This window comes from Anarhichas minor, unplaced genomic scaffold, assembly GCF_050575085.1.
Source record: "Anarhichas minor isolate MPS153535 unplaced genomic scaffold, ASM5057508v1 ptg000014l, whole genome shotgun sequence".
NCBI classification, from domain to species: Eukaryota; Metazoa; Chordata; class Actinopteri; order Perciformes; family Anarhichadidae; genus Anarhichas; species Anarhichas minor.
This window is the reverse complement of record NW_027466460.1, coordinates 3,744,447-3,763,693: the sequence shown is the minus strand read 5'-3', so window position 1 is coordinate 3,763,693 and position 19,247 is coordinate 3,744,447. Positions and strand designations below refer to the sequence as shown.

The 19,247-nt window shown below is 39.4% G+C and overlaps 2 protein-coding genes across 8 annotated transcripts in view; one reads left to right on the top strand and one right to left on the bottom strand.

The window, feature by feature from the left end:
* Positions 1 to 5,726: 5,726 nt before the first annotated feature.
* On the top strand, positions 5,727 to 10,869 carry spcs3 (signal peptidase complex subunit 3). The gene is made up of 5 exons (XM_076091093.1): positions 5,727 to 5,978; positions 7,265 to 7,340; positions 8,930 to 9,004; positions 9,940 to 10,055; positions 10,630 to 10,869. Exons 1-5 carry the CDS (start codon positions 5,836 to 5,838, stop codon positions 10,760 to 10,762), a joined length of 543 nt encoding a protein of 180 aa, XP_075947208.1. The 5' UTR covers positions 5,727 to 5,835; the 3' UTR covers positions 10,763 to 10,869.
* A 1,309-nt stretch (positions 10,870 to 12,178) lies between these two features.
* The window catches only part of kdm2aa (lysine (K)-specific demethylase 2Aa), a 39,837-nt gene continuing 32,768 nt past the window's right edge, over positions 12,179 to 19,247 (bottom strand). For all 7 annotated transcript variants that reach the window (XM_076091088.1, XM_076091089.1, XM_076091086.1 and 4 more), the window contains 5 exons: positions 17,979 to 18,230; positions 17,671 to 17,834; positions 17,437 to 17,583; positions 16,745 to 16,963; positions 12,179 to 13,163 (listed from right to left, as the gene is read on the bottom strand). In XM_076091088.1, the coding sequence (XP_075947203.1) occupies positions 12,982 to 13,163; positions 16,745 to 16,963; positions 17,437 to 17,583; positions 17,671 to 17,834; positions 17,979 to 18,230 (964 nt within the window). In that variant the 3' untranslated portion in view covers positions 12,179 to 12,981. The remainder of the gene's footprint in view (positions 13,164 to 16,744; positions 16,964 to 17,436; positions 17,584 to 17,670; positions 17,835 to 17,978; positions 18,231 to 19,247) is intronic.

Here is a 19,247-nt window from a genome sequence, read left to right as displayed (position 1 = left end):
TTCAGTGTGTCTGTCGTACTGCTTCTGGGTCCTTACCACACCCGTTACATAGATAGACATAAATACAGGTAGATAGATGGATGGATAGACATTAGATATCATGAAAGCCCAGGTCTGTTCCACAGAGCGCTTAGCGAAAACCTTCAAAATTTGCAACTCCCCGTGGGGTCGGCCCTTTTGAACTATGTGGATGATATGATGATTTGCAGCCCATCAAAGGAGGCTTGTAAAATTGACACAATAGCGCTACTTAAATATTTGGCAGAAAATGGACACAAGGCTAGCCTGAAAATTTAAATGTGCTCTAAAACAAGTAACTTATCTGGGACATGTGATCACAGCAGAGGGTAAATCCCTCTCTCCCAAACTTATTGCGGCAATCCAATCGGTACCAAAAATGACAAAGAAACAAATGAGTTTTTTTAGGAATGACGTCATACTGTAGGCAGTGGATTCCAAATTACTCAGAAAGAGAGGCACCCCTTTCGTCCATGGTAAAAGCCTTAGTGCGCATGACAAACTGACTTGGACTACAGAAGCCGAAAAAGGCATTTGAGGACTTAAAGACTTCCTTATCACAGGCCCCGACCCTGGGCCTGCCGAGACCCGACTTGCCATACACTCTTCACAGACCAAAAGGACTGTTGCATGACATCAGTTTTGTGTCAGCCTCATGGAGGGAACCGTAGGCCCGTCACCTACTTCTCCTCTCAACTTGACCCTGTTGCCTCAGGTCTTCCCCTCTGTTTGTGAGCTGTGGCAGCAGCTGAGAAAGCCACATTACGTCACACTTATGGTCCCGCATGCTGTTTCCCATATCTTGCATGCCCAGAAGACTTCTCACCTCTCTGCTCATGGCTCAGCCTCAGATATCATACGACATTGTTAGAATTGTCTAACATTACTGTGAAACTCTGCAATGTCCTTGACCCAGCTACGCTTCTTCCAACCGCAGATGATGGAGAGCCTCATGATTGTGTCGAAGCCTTGCAACAGACATGTACCCCGAGGCCTGATCTGTTGGACACACCTCTTCTCAATGCAGATCTTGAGCTATATGTAGACGGCTCTGCTCACCCGAAACGGACAGTTGTCATGTTGGATTTTCTGTGGTTACATCACACAACACACTTGTTAGCGGCAGGCTTCCTTCACACTTCTCAGCAGAGTTGATTGCACTCACAGAAGTATGTAAATTTGCTGAAGGTAAAACTGTTAACATCTACACTGATTCACGTTATGCATTTGGAGTGGTACATGACTTTGGATCTCTGTGGAAACACAGAGGGTTTCTAACATCATCTGGCAAACCTATTGCACATCACACCCTTGTTTCAGCTCTTTTGGATGCCATTTTGTTACCCAAAGCTGTTTCGGTTGTTAAAAGTGAAGCTCACGCCTCTTCTCTTGATCCTGTTTCTGTAGGGAACAGAGCAGCAGATGCGGCAGCAAAGATAGCATCCTCATCTGGCTCCCTTTTCCCTCTCACTCAAATGCTCTCCACGCCAACTGACCTTAGTCCTTATGCTGATCTTCCCACACTTCAATCTCTCGCCAATGAACAGGAGCGCTCCCTGTGGAGACGCTCTGGTGCTACCGTTAAGGGTGGAGTTTGGACAGGCCCGCACAGTAAGCCTTGCTTGCCACGCGCCCTCTTCCATACTTATGCTACGTTATCTCACGGAAGAGACCACGTGGGCAAAGGGGGAATGTGTACTGCTATAAATGCAAATTGGTACACCAGAGGATTTTCAACTTTTGCTGCTGATTTTTGCAGGAAAATGTCATTTGTGCAGCAAATAATGCCTCTGGGGCGATAACAGTACGACAACAAGGTCACCCCCCTCCAGATAAACCTTTTGAACATTTAATGATGGATTTTATTGAACTATCTATCTGAGGGGAATAAATACTGCCTGGTGATAGTGTGCATGTTCAGTAAATGGGTTGAGGTTTTCCCCACTTCCAAACAGGATGCAGGAACAGTGGCAAAGATTCTCCTGAGAGAGATTATTCCCGGCTGGGGAATACCTCACCTCATTAGCAGTGATAATGGTCCTGGGTTTGCTAACCAGGCCCTCAATGAAATTTCACAATATTTAGGTTTTAACATCAGACAACATTGTTATCATCTGCAATCAGCAGGTGCGGTTGAACGAGAGAATGGCACCATTAAATCTAAACTGGCCAAGTGTTGTGAAGACACAGGTCTATCTTGGGTAAAAACACTTCCACTGGTGCTTTTCCACATGCACATGCGTATCAGAAACAAACACCGTCTTAGCCCTTTTGAGATAGTGTTTGGAAAACCCCCCTGCACTGGGTTGGGTCCAGTAAAACTGGGTTTGACAACTGATCATTATGAAGAAAGTATGCTAAGATATTGTGCTAACCTCTCATTTTTGCTCTCAGCACTTCACGTACAGGTGAAAGCTGCGCTTCCATCACCAGCTACTGCAATCCAGCATCACCTGAAACCAGGAGACTGGGTGCTCATTAAGGATCACAGGAGAAAGCACTGGAAGCATAGACGCTACACGGGCCCTTTCCAAGTACTCCTGACCACTGAGACGGCGGTGAAGGTGGAAGGGAAAGGAACTTGGATCCACGCTAGCCACTGCAAACGTATCCCGAATCCAGAAGGTGAAGGAGGACCTGCTACTGGTTCTGTCTAAGAGGTTGAAGGGTGTGAAAGCGAACGCCTCCCTCCACCAGTAAGCCAAGCTCCAACAAGTGACATCTGGTGGTGACATAAGAGACTAGGTTGCTGTCCAACGATGGAAAAACCATGGCAATGGCACCCTTTTAGAATGCATGGTTGGAGCCTGAGTGCTTATTACTATCACTAACCACGTTAGTCTTCTCAAAGGATTGGTATGGATAATAGGAGGCATAATTTTGATTATGGTTATCACCCTAATTGCAACCATTTCTAAGATCTGTGTCAGGAAGAGTGTTACAACCTATGTATCTGTTCAACCCACGGACACACCTATATGGTATCCAGTTCATGAATGGATTCCTCCGTATCCAGATAGCTTTGATAGTGATGACGAACTTGAGAATTGTGTGTAATCAAACACAAACTTAGCCTATCTTATGTGTTATTAAAACAGTAAATGTTCTTATGTACTTAGAGTTAATGATGTGATGTTCTGAATCTTCGTGAATTTACACTACAGATGTATGCTCTAAGAATTTATGTATTACCAATTGTTTGCTTGTTCTTTGATTGTCAAAAAAGACAAAAAGAGGGATGTTGGAGAAAAAAAATATTTTATGAACTCTATCACTTCTCTTTAGTTTGAACATATCTTTCTGTGTCAGCAGTTTTTGCAACACATGTTCTTTCTTATGTCACACCTGACTCAGAAGGCCGTAACATTAAGGGAGACAAAACGAGTTAAAAGTAATAAATACACATTTATTTAATGAACCAATAACTAACAAACAAACACATCAAAGCAGCAGCAGCCAGGTCCTCCGAACAGGAGTGAGTGGGAGAGGAGAGGAGAGGCACCCAGCCAAAGAAGAGGGGCAGCCTTTATAGCTGACCAAACCAGGCTCAGGTGTCTCCCATCAGTGGCCGATCAACATCCTGAAAGACAAACTGAGAGGAAACGGGACACAGACCCCTGGTGGAGGGGAGGGGTCGTCACACTTATCTTAGGTAAATGTCCATAGTCCATATGTACGATAGATAGATAGATAGATATACAGACAGATAGATAGACAGACAGACAGATAGATAGATAGATAGATGGATATAGATAGATATATAGATAGATGGATATACAGATAGATAGATAGATAGATGGATACAGATAGATGGATATAGATAGATATATGGATATACAGATAGATGGATATAGATAGATAGACAGACAGACAGATGTGACCAGTGGCCCACCCCTTCTACAAAATGTAAAGACTTTCTTGATACTGTGGAAAACAATATTGATGACACTAATGATTTTTAAAATAACTTTAATGAGTTGATGAATAAATATTAATTTGAACTAGATCTGAACTATTTTGATGAATTGATGACCAAAAATATATATTACACAAATTAAATATTTTGAAAACATGTTGGATTCTTTAATCCCTTAACACCTTAATCAATAGTGAGGCCTATACGGCCTGATCTGTTGAAGTATCTATCGTACGTGTCATAATAGGTTCATAGATAATATATAGCAATAGACATTTATTTAAGGTTAAGAAAACCAAGAGATTTGTTTAAAATATTCTGTGAAATATGACATTAGGATTGAAAGCCAAGGCCAACACTCATGAAACTGTCTCAAAATTAAAATAAAAAATAGGATTGAGCATGCAGCAAAGCAAGCAAACGATCAGTGAGTGAGATTTGAAAATAATGGACTAGTTTGTGTCTTCTTGGCTGAATTTGATGAACACACTTCATGAAAGCTTTATATTTCTGTCAAATGTATTGTTTGTTAATTTATTCAATGCTGTTTTTGTCATCATTTATTTCACCTTTTCAATAAGGTTTTTGATAAAGTTTTTATTGAAAAACGTTCTTTGAACGATACATTTTATAATTATAAGTCTTCAAGGAATGTAGTACAATATTGACAGTTAGAAGAGATATAAACAAAAATAATAAAGTTTATTTAATTCCATGACAGAAGTATGCATAAAGAGAAAAATAACAACAAAAACAACATTTGAACCCACACAAGTGGTTTCAGGTATAAAATTGAAGAATTTGGATAAATTACTTCTGTTCACATTTTTTTTATTACAGGTTTTTTAAATGTGATGTATTTGAGGAGATATGCTTAGAACTGTTTATTTAAATGTAATATAAGATGGTAATTTCTTCAAGAGTTTGATTTCATGACAGTAAAATTTGGCTAAAATAATGAGCAAATGAATGTCATATTGTTCATTGCTGGAGAAATTAAGTTTGTTGGATACTAATAAAAAAAATGACATTGTAGAAACATAAATATAGAATAGAAAGAATTACAATACATTATTAGAAAAATGTATTTCATTTTGTCAATAAAATAAATGTAATGTTTTATTTTTATTCGCTCACATACTAGATTATATTTGTTATGCATCTCATTTATACTTCGAATCTTATACGTTTACTGTCATGTATTTATGCTTTTATGTCTTATTATAGACTGCACACAAAACTGTATGATTTCTGTAACCCACACAGTTAGGAATATCATCTTTATACATCCACGATTGCACTCGTGAACATATTGTTTTTTAATTCGTTATCAATAAAGTTGAAAAATTGAAAAAAGATAGAAGCCTACTTCTTCCGCTTACTCATCGCTCGCATTTGCATCAAGTTTGCTGTTGCATCAAGAACACAAAATCGGAAGTATGCAAAGAGTAAAATATTCTAAGGACACTTAACACTTCCAATGAGTTGGATACACTTTTCATTACACCAGACTCTTTTGAATTGCTTGTCTAAATTAGGTGTTTGAGAATCATGTTGAATGTTTCTTATCAGCCTGCTGCAAACATTAGTCACATAGGTGAGGAGCGATCCTCCCTTGGCCTCCGTGAATGTACACAGTTAAAATCTAATTTTGGAAGAGTGTATTCTATATACAAAATCATTATCTTAAATTACCACCGAAGACTAAAACCCCTCATTCAAAATAAACGTGAAAATTGTTTTATTTTGAAATACATGATAGGGAAGTACGTGTTCATTCTGTGAGACTTGTCATTTCCTCTTTGTACACTAGCTAGCAAACGCGCACATCCTGTGCGAAACATCTCTTATTGAATTACTGTTATTTGTATCAGTCCTATAGTCGTAGCTGCTATTTAAAGATGAATACGGTTCTGTCGAGAGCTAACTCTTTGTTCGCCTTCTCCCTGAGCGTCATGGCGGCCTTAACATTTGGATGTTTCGTCACGACAGCTTTCAAAGACAGAGGAGTTCCTGTGGACATCCACGTCTCTAAAGTCATGCTGTAAGATTCGTTGTGGACTATCATGTGTAACAGCTGTTAGCATTAACGTTACGTGCTCTGTAGCTATGTAACATGTATTACTGATACTGTAACGCCCTTAACGCTGTAATGCACAGCGACAATGAGCAGTGCAAAGACAGCCGGTGCTCGGTGCTTTTGGACGGTACTAGCGTCAAAGACACAACGAGCACGGCGTCCTGGAGGTGTTTGCTCACACTCCCAGTTTGATATCTAGCGTTACGTTTCCGGTTTGTTGAGTATACGTTGGATAACTGTTACTGACTGCAGCTTGTATCGGTATGGAACTTAAACCAGACCAGCCAGAAGTGTGTGTAGAGTATTTAATTGCTTTATTTATATGACTGACAGATGGAAATACAAAAATTCAGCAAATATGGAAAACTATCAAGCACTGCTAATTGTCACTGAATGCTTGGTCCCATTCTCATTATTGATCCTGAATTAGATCAATGGATTGTTCATTTTACACAAATGTATTGAATGGAAGTTTATATAAAGCGTTTCATCGGGATACATATGAAAATCAAAGTAATTTAACCAAAAGCTTATTTGATAAAAGGAATGAATTGATATTGGTACTAAATGTCACGTATCACCTTGGCATCAAACTTTTCCCAACAACACTCAACCGGATCAAAGCATTTAATTAAATGAGCTATTTTATGTGTTTAGAACATGTTTTTACGGAATGGAAACAGATCAGGGAAGTTATTTTACAAATAGATGTGATTCTTTACTTTTGTAGTAAATACGAGTAACAATACAATAATCTTAATCTAAAATAGTTTGTGATTAATGATAATATTTACGAGAAGGTATATCAGACCTCTAGTGTGTAGATGTTAAAATAACAAAAATGCAATTCATGTTAACAGCTGAACTGCATGTCTCAAAATACATATGAACACAAGTTCATAGGACACCTGTAGATGCTAATTATTTATTTAACTCACAGATTATGATTGGATTTCAATAAAGCATTTTATTTCAATATGTATTGGAGAAATCAAGGCTGCTTTATAGCGTGACTCCAGTTAGAACTCATGTCATAAACACCAGTCATTTGCTTTCATTCTAGCATACCCCTTCACCCTTCACCCTCAGTCTCATGTGTTTTCATGAAGCTTCTTTTCTAAATGTATTCACCAACAGCTCTATAGCCTTATTCTTCTTGCTCTTTAACCTACACTTGAGGTTGAAGGCTCTTCCTGTTTCCTCCCATAATTTATCCTCCTCCATCTCCCTTCTCTCTCTCTGTTTAACAGGAAGAACGTGGATGACTTCACAGGACCCAGGGAGCGCAGTGATCTGGGTTTCCTCACCTTTGACCTCTCGGCTGATATCCTTTAGAATACTGCTACTCAAAGTGACATGTACATGTTTCACTGGTAAATGGGATCTCATTTATGTGGTGCCGTTTATTCTGATGACCACTCAAAATGCTTTACACTACATGTAAACATTCACATGTATTTCCTGATGGTAGAGGCTGCTACACTCACTCACACCGATTGTACAGGCTTTGGGAGCAATTTGGGTTCAATATCATGCCCAAGGACACTTCGACATGCGGACTGAAGCAGTAGGGGATCTCTGTTGTTTGCCAGGTGACATCTCGACATGAAACAATTGGTTGTTGTGGTAGGGTTCAACACTAGGTCTTGGTTGTGAAAGTTTTCAGGTATCAGGTTCAAGTCACCTACTTGGAATAGAATCTTTGAATGTCCTGAAATACGGTAAACGGTATTCTTTTAATAACAGGGTTCTCTTGGGTGGAGAGAATCCTTTGTAATAGGAGTGCTGTCGGGTATACTCTATGTAGTCCTCCAGCATGGCGGAGACGGTGTTGCTTGCGTTCGTGTATTCATTCAGACGTTTGGATCCTCATCGTTTTTATTACTTATCCTCAAAGTACGTACAAAGAAGAATCCGTAACTGTGTTTGACATGTTCAGCAGTGAGCTTAGCTCAGTTCTTGAGTAAGTGTTGGCTGATGATTTGGCACGCTTACCAACAAGTTGGATCTTCAGCAGTGACAGCTCATGGGGGAGATTAAAGTATTTTAAAACAATTAGTGCCTGATGGCCAAATCGGTCAAATCTGACATGGTACATGTATTTTTATAGTCAGTGCGACGTATACTCTCCGAGGAAATCATAGAAAGAAGGCGTTGCAGAACTTGCCTGAGATTCCTTCTTTATCAAAGTAATCCAGTGATGGTTGTCTGTACATTCTTGAGTACACTACAAAGAGGAGCTGATCATTCAGCACACTTTTGTTGGACTATTAACATGAACAAATAAAGGCTAAAATATCAGGGCTCAAGTTGTAGCCCACAGCATAACTCAATGAATCATGACAACAGTAAACGTCTTGTTTACATCACCCAAGGCATTAAGGGAACTGTAGTTTCAAAGCTTCAAGCATAATTATCCCTCAAATAACAGGAACACAAAGAATAAGAGGAGTGACCAGAAATAGTTTCATGTTGCACTATCATATATTTTTGACATTACTAATACTGTGGAAAGAGAGACAAAACGTTGAACAATTGTAAACAGGTTATCAGAGATATTACTGCGTCCACCCCAATAGAGTGGAGATGAAGGAAATATTACTTTTAATGTTTGATCCAAACATTAAAATGGCATTTAATAAACTCAACAGCGACCTGTTTCAATCAGTGCCCCTTTTAATCCACATATCTCACTGAATTTTCATCACTCTTTTTGTATTTCATGAATATTATCATAATTATACTACAGAAGTCCCTTAGAAATAGACCCATGTCTGTGTTCCATAAAAAGTTAACAGGTTTCTATTGTGTTGGTATGATCTTGACATGGTCCAGTGTAAGACAAGTAAACTCCCAGCTCTGGGTCCTGCAGGGTAAATGTCTCTTCTCTGCTTGTTCCTTAACTTGTCCTACATTTGCAGCCAATTTTTGACTGGAACGTTAAACAGCTGTTTCTCTATCTGTCTGCTGAGTACACCACAAAGAGCAACGTGAGTAATTGTCAACACCATACACACACACACACAAACTCTGCTGAGTACACCACAAAGCAATGTAAGTCATAGTCAACACACACACACACACACACACACATATATATATATATATATATATATATATATATATATATATATATATATATATATACAAACTTAACAGTAACATATAATTAGTCTAAAGTGAGCTCAAAGACTGTCCCGATGCCCCGTTCTACCCGAAGGAAAAACAACCTGAGACTCAGTCCCACCCTGTCCTCTTATCGCAGCTGATCCTCATCTGATTAATAACAACCCAAATAGAAAGAATTATTCAGAATATGAATTTAACCTCTATTCATAAATCAAAGGAATGTATTTAGATCATACAAATATATTAGCAAATTTAGAAATTATGATTTGTAAAAAATAAAAAATAAAAATATGGCTTTAACAGTATGGCTGCTGAGTACACCACAAAGCAATGTAAGTCATAGTCAACATGCACACACAAACACACACCGTCTGCTGAGTACACTACAAAGCAATCTATGTCATAGTCAACATGCACACACAGACAGACACACTACCTATCCTGCTGAGTACACTACAAAGAGCAATGTAAGTCACAGTCGACTCTTGTTGGGAATTTGTGTTGTGTTGTAGAAGTGGTTCTGCATTATGGCATATATTATATCTATATGGGTATGATAGATACAGAATGAAAGACGCATATAAGTCTTTTATATGAATCTACAATATCCAGTTTAAAATGCCTGCATTGTACTGCAGATACAAAATGCAAACATTCTAAAATGTAAAATCCTTATAGTAATACACTTAATTGAGTATACAGTAGCTCTACCACATTTTGTACCTTACAAAGCTCATAATGGTAATGTTTCTGTCCATTTCATTTTTCTGTGTGTGTGTGTGTGTGTGTGTGTCAGTCTCTAAACCAGGTGGTGCTGTGGGATAAGATTGTTCTTCGAGGTGAAAACACCAAACTGAACCTCAGAGACATGAAATCCAAATACTTCTTCTTCGATGACGGGAATGGACTTCGGTTAGACCCACACACACACTTTTACTTTAACTTTTACATTTCATAGCAATCTGCCCATTAGGTTTTGATATTTCACATGTACGAGTAGAAATTTGAACTTACTTTCATTAGATGAAACGTCAAGGGTTACCAGAATCATATTGGTTATATCTTTTGGCGCCATGAACAAAAAATACTGATGCACGCGATGTACTGGACTAATCCAGCAATATAGTATTCCATGAATGAAGGACAGAGTAGACTAATTAAAAAGAGAAAGGTCATAATCAAAGCTGCAGAGGCTGACATGGTCGTACTTTTAGCTCAACATTGGACAGTCTTCAAAAATAACGTATCCTACATTTAACAAATCTTTTATTAGAGCTCTCCTGTCTGATAAATGCCCACTTCTTTTGTTTTATCTCAGACAAAAGCTCCTCCAGAGACACAGGACATTATAGCACTGTAAATGTTATGTTATAATGTAAATGTTTACACAAGCTTCTGATGAATACCATTATAAAATCTGAGGTTTAAGTTTGAACATCTGTTATGTAACGTGACTGGCTGACTGTCACGTCTGTGTCGTCTCCAGGGCCAATAAGAACATCACTCTGTCGCTGTCATGGAACGTTGTTCCCAACGCTGGAGTCCTGCCTCTGGTGGGTGGAAGTGGACAAGTCAGCCTCCCTTTCCCAGATGCATACGAGACCACCAAGAGCTATTAGTCAGACTCAAACACACACATAATGATGACTCACACACACTGTATGCTGGTGTTTCTTCATAGATGTAAATTAATTTTTGGTTTGTAATAAAAGATGATTGGAACATCTGTGTGTTTGAAAGGATTTTTTTAAAGCAGGTGCACTGCTGATAAAGGGTCAGTCCACCCAATCACAAACAAATGCATGTAGCCACTTATTGTATGTGCAGACATTAATGGTGTTGGTTTCATTTCCGAACATGAAGCAATGTAAAAGTGCAGTGCCTTTAACAGCTCCTGAATATACTCGTGAATGACAAAGAAGCTTTTATACAGTCAGTTAGAAAAGGTGACTTATCTAAAATGTGTGCTAATATTGTTTGTGCTGATTGACTTTGAAATTTCCAGTCCAGAATTGGGTCTTTTCACTGGTTCTTATCCACTGTGTTTAACAGCATCACTGAATAGATTCAAGGTGTATATGAGACATATTTTTGGTGTGAAATAAGTGTCTCTTATATTTTGTCTTTAAAATGGCTTTTGGTTGAGACGATGCGATACTGCTGAGAAGAAGACGGTGCTCTTAATAGGTGATGTCTGTCAGCTCTGTTGGTGAAGCAGCCCCCTCTGCTGCCCACAAACTAAAGTGAAAAAGAGAACACCCCCAGCCTCAAACCCTGAACCCTCAGGGACTTACTGACGTCACCTGGTAAATGGTTGAGTGTGAGAGATTGAGGGCTTGAAATGGTGTAAATCGGAATGGGACAGCACTTTGCTGCAACATATCACGTTACCATGAAAACGACAAAATCTGATGTATAATTGTGGGTATTCATTCTATACTTTGTACTCCCTGATTTGAACGTCTTCCAGACTCTTTCCTCACAAGATGGTCATTTCATATAATCTATTTACAAATTTTTGTCAAAACAGCTTTAACGACAAAATCAAATATTTGATAAACAGATAAATACATTTTTTGTTCCATCTTTAACCCTTAATGTTTGAGTAAATTCAAGACAGGCTGAACACACGTGAGCCGTCCTCTTGGTTTCCTTTTTTTTTTTTAACGTCTCCGTGCGTCCACTTGTTGCCCCTTGTCCAACATCACATTGCAATGATTTGTGGGTAATTCCCTTAGGCTAAGTCTGCATCTAATGCCGACTTACGGAAAGAGTTCATAAAGGGCTCAAAATGTCTGCAAGAGAGCCCTCAAACACTCGCAGATCTGACAGTGGGACAGCCCTAAACCCTCAAGGACTTTGCGGAAGCGCGCCTCAAAGTCTGTGACTCTGTAAGGGGGGACATTGGGATTTGGATTCAGACTGACTCCCTTTCTCACTCTCACACTGTGTGTGTGTGTGTGTGTGTGGAATACTTCATATGTTTGTCTGTGGGAAACGCATTGCTTTAGCTCTGGCACAAATGCCTACAAATAGAAAGTTCAAACATTCACATTTATTATAAGTTTTCACTGTTAGAAAAAAACAAAACATTTACAATTTCAATTGAGTGAATCTCAATGAAACATAAAATAAACACATATATACACACACACACACACACATGGAATTCACTGTGCACATAGAGAACACCACTCAGTTACACGTGGAATCTTTTCCAGTTCAGTGAGCAAATTAGTTTCTGTATTTCTACTCCCAAAAATAATTGCGAGACCTCTTACAAGCAGTCACATCCTGCGTCAGCCTGTACACAGTAAAGGTGGTTTCATGTTCAGCCAGACTTCTGGTTAAACATTATGTGCATATTCCAGCAATGCTAGAGGATATGAAAAGAATATCAACCTTCGAGAGGTCACAGAAATCTGTGGAGGCAAGACTCTTTAAAGAAGTATTCTGACATTTTGGAAAAAGGATTGTTTGTAGTCTTGCCAGATGAAAAGACTTGATATCAATTTAAAGATAGCGCCAGGATTTGAAGCAAGGAGAAACTGCTGACCAGGCTCCATAAACGGTGAAAAAAAAAAAACTGGAAGAAGTCATTTATATGTTGAATCAAAAGACATTGTGATTTTAGGAGCTTTGGAGTTACAATGGTCAGGTTTAATGTTTCCGACAGTTTGAAAAACAACCTACACAAAAGGTTGAGCATACACATTATTTTTGTTATTCTCTTTATGAAACAGTTGCCCCTTTCACACAGCAAGGCGGGATTGTTGCCTCACTATTCTGTATAAAAAAGGTACAGACACGGACTGGGTGGGGGCACAAAGTGTTTTTGTTAATCCAGGCGCTGGATGAGCTTCTCCTCCATCATACAGTAAAGGGCGACATGGGACAGGTCAGCGATGAAGGCGTCACAGGCACGTCTGCTGATGCTTTTACAGCCTCTGAGGTCCAGCAGAGTCAGAGAGGAGAGACGCTTTAGGTAGGACAGACAGCCGTCTGTCAGCTCACTGCAACCTGGACACAGACAGACAGACAGACATGTTTTTAAAAGAAAAAGTTTTAGACAATTAAAGCTGCAAGCAGCATTGATCGGGCCCTCGCATATACTGTACATGTACGTCGAGGGTACTGGCAGGACTCTGGTGGATGCGGTCATGCATTTCTGTGACCATCATACACTGCATGCACGGGTTAACTGGTATTTCCTGTGTCGACCAGCAGCATAGCCAGGTCATTTTGCCAGGTCTTAAGCCTAGAATGTTTTGAGTGTACCTCCGAATACAATCATAACTGTAATTCTGTAAAAATTGACAAAAAAGTGAATGTGTGTGAATGCGCTTCAGTGTTAGTAACATAACAGACTTTCAAAGTAATTGCAGGTCATTTGTTTGTGCAGGTAGCTCTGACAATCACTGTAGAATAATCTATCATATAAATTAGGCTGGGTGCAGTTTGATTTTATTAAACAAACTTCATGTTGCATGAAATTATTATTATTATTTTTTTGCACGTTGATTGTTTAATGTTTAATGTTATGCACCACCCGCCATGTCAAATTCCTTGTATGTGCAACATACCGTGGCAAATAAACGATTCTGAATTACTTTACATTACGGCCTGGCTCCAAAACAAACAAAAACAATAAAATTTACTATTAATGAAAAGTCCACGTACAAGCGCGATTTGGAAACCTTTTTTTATCCAATTTCTGCTCTCCAAACATCTTAGTTTGCACATATTTAGATCAGAGAAGTATTTTTCTGGTGGTGTTCAATGTTTGGGCCGCCGTAATTATAGAATCCTGCTTACGGCCATGGTCATCAGTAGGTGGCGCTATGACTATGAGTTAATATTGGCATACTATTGGCAGAAGTCCTAAAGTCATGACAGTCATCAAGCATGTCAAGTTTGGGACAGTTTTGACAAAGTACAGTTGAGTTACAACAGCCCATGGTGAACCATGTAAAATGGCTGCCACACCACATCCACATCGTTCAATGAAACCTCAAGCTTTTAGTAACTTTTAATCACTAAGGTCTTTAGATTGTTCTGACCAAATTCTAAGTTGATCTGATTACAGCACCTGGAAATGGCAAAAAAAAAAAAACACAAGAAATTCAAACAAAATTCAAAATGGCTGACTTCCAGTAGGGTTTAGAGCAGGGGTCTCAAACTCAAGGCCCACGGGCCGAATCCGGCCCGCCACGTCATTTTATGTGGCCCGCGAATCCGCCAGCAAAAAAAAAAAAAAATGTAATTAAATAAAAAAATTATTAAGTTAGACTTGATAATAAAAATATCCCCGTAGTCGAAATTATGAGATAGAAAGTCGAAGTTATGAGACAGAAAGTCATAACTATGATAGAAAGTCAAAATTATGAGATAGAAAGTCGAAGTTATGAGACAGAAAGTCATAACTATGATAGAAAGTCAAAATTATGAGATAGAAAGTCGAAGTTATGAGACAGAAAGTCAAAATGATGAGATAGAAAGTCAAAATGATGAGATAGAAAGTCAAAATGATGAGATAGAAAGTCAAAATGATGAGATAGAAAGTCAAAATGATGAGATAGAAAGTCAAAGTTATGAGATAGAAAGTCAGAATCATGAGATAGAAAGTCAAAGTTATGAGATAGAAAGTCAAAGTTATGAGATATAAAGTCAAAGTTATGAGATATAAAGTCAAAGTTATGAGATATAAAGTCAAAGTTATGAGATAGAAAGTCAAAGTTATGAGACAGAAAGTCATAACTATGATAGAAAGTCGAAGTTATGAGATAGAAAGTCAAAGTTATGAGATAGAAAGTCAAAGTTATGAGATATAAAGTCAAAATGATGAGATATAAAGTCGAAGTTATGAGATAGAAAGTCATAACTATGATAGAAAGTCAAAATGATGAGATAGAAAGTCAAAATGATGAGATAGAAAGTCAAAATGATGAGATAGAAAGTCAAAATGATGAGATAGAAAGTCAAAATGATGAGATAGAAAGTCAAAATGATGAGATAGAAAGTCAAAATGATGAGATATAAAGTCAAAGTTATGAGATATAAAGTCAAAGTTATGAGATAGAAAGTCAGAATCATGAGATAGAAAGTCGAAGTTATGAGATATAAAGTCAAAGTTATGAGATATAAAGTCAAAGTTATGAGATATAAAGTCAAAGTTATGAGATATAAAGTCAAAGTTATGAGACAGAAAGTCATAACTATGATAGAAAGTCAAAATTATGAGATAGAAAGTCGAAGTTATGAGATAGAAAGTCAAAGTTATGAGATAGAAAGTCAAAGTTATGAGATAGAAAGTCGTAATGATGAGATACTTAAACACAGTCATAGAAGCAGCTCTTTGGCTGGTTACTGTACACTTGAAATGGAAATGTATTGTGAGTACATTGAAGACTACTTTAAACGTGGCTTTAAAACGCATGAAATACTTCACGTGGGATTGTGCAAACGCACCCTTGAAAGGATTTTAAGCATTGAACAAAGTTATTGTAATAACTTGTGTTTGATATTTGTCTTTGCTATTTTCTTTAAAAGTTTGATAAAGTAATGTGGGTTTCTTAACCCTAAACTAAAATGATTTAAGTTATAATAACAGAAATGTGCTTAAATATATTTTTACATTTATATAACTGCATGTACAATATTTTCACACTTGAATAAACAATCAAATGCAGAGACAATTATTTACCAATATGTTAGGAGTAGTTACATTTACACAGTCTTACATTTACAACCGGCCCTTTGAGGGCGACCGTGATGCTGATGTAGCCCAGAGTGAAAATGAGTTTGAGACCCCTGGTTTAGAGCATGGACCCCGGAGACTTTCTTTTAAGTCTACATGCGATACATCTGCTTTCCAAATTTTAAACATCTAGGTGAAACGTACTGCGCGAGCTGCATCGTCGAAATCTTGAAGGGGCGCCATCGAGCCGACTTGCCACATTTGTGTGGAACTAATTTGATGTTGATCTGATTTACCTACTAAGAGAAGCCATCCAAAGTATAGAGACTTTAACTTCCTGTTACCAGTAGGTGGCGCTATGACTATGATTCTAAATTGTCATATAGATGTGTTCCGGGTCAGGATGTTATGACATATGAGAAATTTGGAGTCGATTAGACAATGTACGGCCGAGTTACAACAACTTCCTGTTTCATGGTGAATGGTGTTTTTTTTGCCGCCACGCAACGAATACATAGTTCGATAATTTTTGGAACGTCATCAAATCAAAAATGGCCGACTTCCTGTTTGGTTTAGTGAAAAACTCCAACAGGATTTTTTTGTACGTCCCATCACGTTCCACATACCTACCAAATTTCATACAGCTAGGTGAAACCCAATGTTGGGGCTACTCAATACGGGGCACTATCGAGCCAATATGTCAGATTGCAATTTTTGCCACGACTGGCTTGCGTGCCTAATTTCAAAATCCCAAGCACCTCCTTTTCACGATGAAACACGTACGACAATAATAATAAACATTAGAAGAACAATAGGTCATCCGCTCCGACTACGTCGGTGCTCGGGCCCTAATGAAAGGCCATGTATTCAATCAGTGGGAGTGTGCCTTTGCTCAAATACCCACCTGCCAGTGTGAGTTCAGTGAGACTGTTGCGGGTGTGAGTCCCGGCTGCTGCCAGCAGGGCGATAGACGAGTCTGTTATGTCCTTGCAGTGAGCCAGGTCCAGTCTCTCCAGCTGGGGCATGTGGCGCTGAAGCAGCCTCAGAGTGGACTCACTGACGTCCAAACCGGAAAGACGCAGCGTCACCATGTTCCTCAGTCTGCTGCGAGACGACTCTGAACCTGCAGGAACAGACAGAGATGGATAGATCAATACTGGAGATATGGGATTCATTTTAGTGAACCCAGCGGCGCGGTGCAGCTCGCCCTGCCCACTACGTCAGGGACGTGGCAACACGCCACTACAAGTTGCATTTAGCTGTGCAACCCCGTTTTGCAATTATAGGACCTATAACAACACGTTTGATCTCTGTGGTTAGTTTCCAACAGTCTGGTGCTGGTTGCGCAGAACTTAGCCAGTGGATCTACTGTGTGTAACTGTGGTTTGACAGTGACATAATCACTCCAGTTAGAGACAGCAGGAACAGTGACCAGCTGCCTTCAGACAGATAAACAGAGGGACCAGTAAAGGAAAAGGCCTTCAGTATAGACTACCAACTGTTGTGGATCAGAGAGCTCATTAATCTTTCTTTGGCCTCTCATAATGGGAATACAGTCACTGAGCTTTGATGCTGCTCATTTCTGCTGCTACTGACCAGGCGGGATGATGATCTCTTTAATCTGGGCATCTTTAAGACCTTCACACCAGCGCAGGTCCAGCAGCCGCAGGTAGGGCAGAGTGGGAGAGACCATCGCTGACAGACAGGACCAGGACAGACCAGTTACCTTCAACTCCCTCAGACCTGAAGACAAAGACAGAGAGGGGGGGTGTAATGAGACATGCAGGGACAGGAGGATCTGTGTGTGTGTGTGTGTGTGTGTGTTTCTACCTGGGAGCCTTGTGAGCAGACAGTTAAGCTGTCTCTTGGCCAGGGGGGTCCAGGACAGGTCCAGGGAGGTGGGCTGGCGTTTAATGATGCCTGCCAGGGCCTGGTTACTGAGCGGGCTGCACCGACTCACATCCACGTGGCTCCACAGACGCTTGTCACAGCTCCTGCACATGACAACGAGACACAATTGTTTTTTTCACAAGCTGTGTGGGAGCACTGCTTCCTGTTCACCAGCTAAGCACAAGACTCAAAAATAAACTGTATGTTGAGTGTGGGTATTTTTTGTTGCTTAAAAGAGGGCGACGTACCACTTGTACCAGGCCTTACAGACGGTCATGCAGGCCAGCAGCTCGGCTCTGTTCAAGTACCTGAACACAGACACCCACACCTCCTTCTCCCCTCCTCTCTCATTGCCCACGTCCTTAAAGGACGGCAGGGACAGCAGGGAAGGCGGAGACAGGGAGGAGGGCGCAGGAGGAGCAGCGGCTTCCTCTTCCTCAGAAGACGTCACAGAGTGATCTCTAGGGCCTCTGTCACCGTAGTTACCCCGCAGACGTGGCCTATCAGATCAAAAATATCAAATGTTTTTGTTTTAATGATGTTGCATGCATGAAGTGAACAGGGGAATGTCACAGACGGTCATTAGTGGTTTTGATTGGTTGCCAGTCTCTACAGAGCGGGTCTTACCTAATGTGAGCCTGCCAAAGGCCAGAGGGCTCAGGAAAGAGAGCAAGAGTAGAGATGAGGCGTTTATCGAGACCGTGATGGACAATGTATGATGACCCCTCAACCAAACAAGTTTCAGAGTAGCTCTCAGTCATCTGATGCTTAATATAACTTCTATTAAGCATCAGATGAAGATGTAAAAAACTAAAATGTCCCTAAACACGGTGAAAAATGAACTAAAAAATGTCCGAGACAAAATGTTTCAGTCTCAATGGTTGAGGTCAATTCTGGCATCAAATCAATTGAGATTCTATGACATGAACTGAAAAGAATAATAAACTCCCGCCGAATGTGGAGTTGTGATCAACACATGCAGGAAAGGCTTGGTTGAGGTCATAATAAGGTTTAACCTTTTAAACTTTAGCCCTATTTGTAGGCCTCTGCTCGAAAATGTCATACCCATACTAAAGAGACCACACTTCCGTAACTACAAGGTCTATTTTAATAATTTTTGATGCTATAATCAGATAACACTTGTGAGATTGTTCAGATGGGTAATATTGTGTATATTTTGCTGGTTAATATAGTACATGAAGATATTACACAGCTCAAATTGAAAATATTCAGGTTCGCCTGAAAAAAAAAAAAAAGCACTTTTATTGATATTATGTTTTTGAAATAATGCAGCTGAGAGCCTAAAAACTCTCCCAAATCATAGCACAACCGATCAGTAGTCGTAGAATAAAGGTTGGCTGGGATAAAGTGAAGAATAAGAGGCTTTAGTACAGAGAGGTCACGCGAGGTTGTCATTTTGGAACCAGCTGTTGCAGCTCTTACATTGTACTTTTATATACTATATATTTCACTTTTTTTATCACTCATATTATTCAATACATCCAAATACAGCCGTT

Bases quoted from the DNA above. Each gene is read 5' to 3' on its own strand.
- spcs3 (XM_076091093.1), top strand. From the start codon at position 5,836: ATGAATACGGTTCTGTCGAGAGCTAACTCTTTGTTCGCCTTCTCCCTG. The intron at 7,341-8,929 runs ATCCTTTAGAAT...CTTGTCCTACAT, and splicing joins CCTTTGACCTCTCGGCTGAT to TTGCAGCCAATTTTTGACTG. The intron at 10,056-10,629 runs GTTAGACCCACA...TGTCGTCTCCAG, and splicing joins GATGACGGGAATGGACTTCG to GGCCAATAAGAACATCACTC.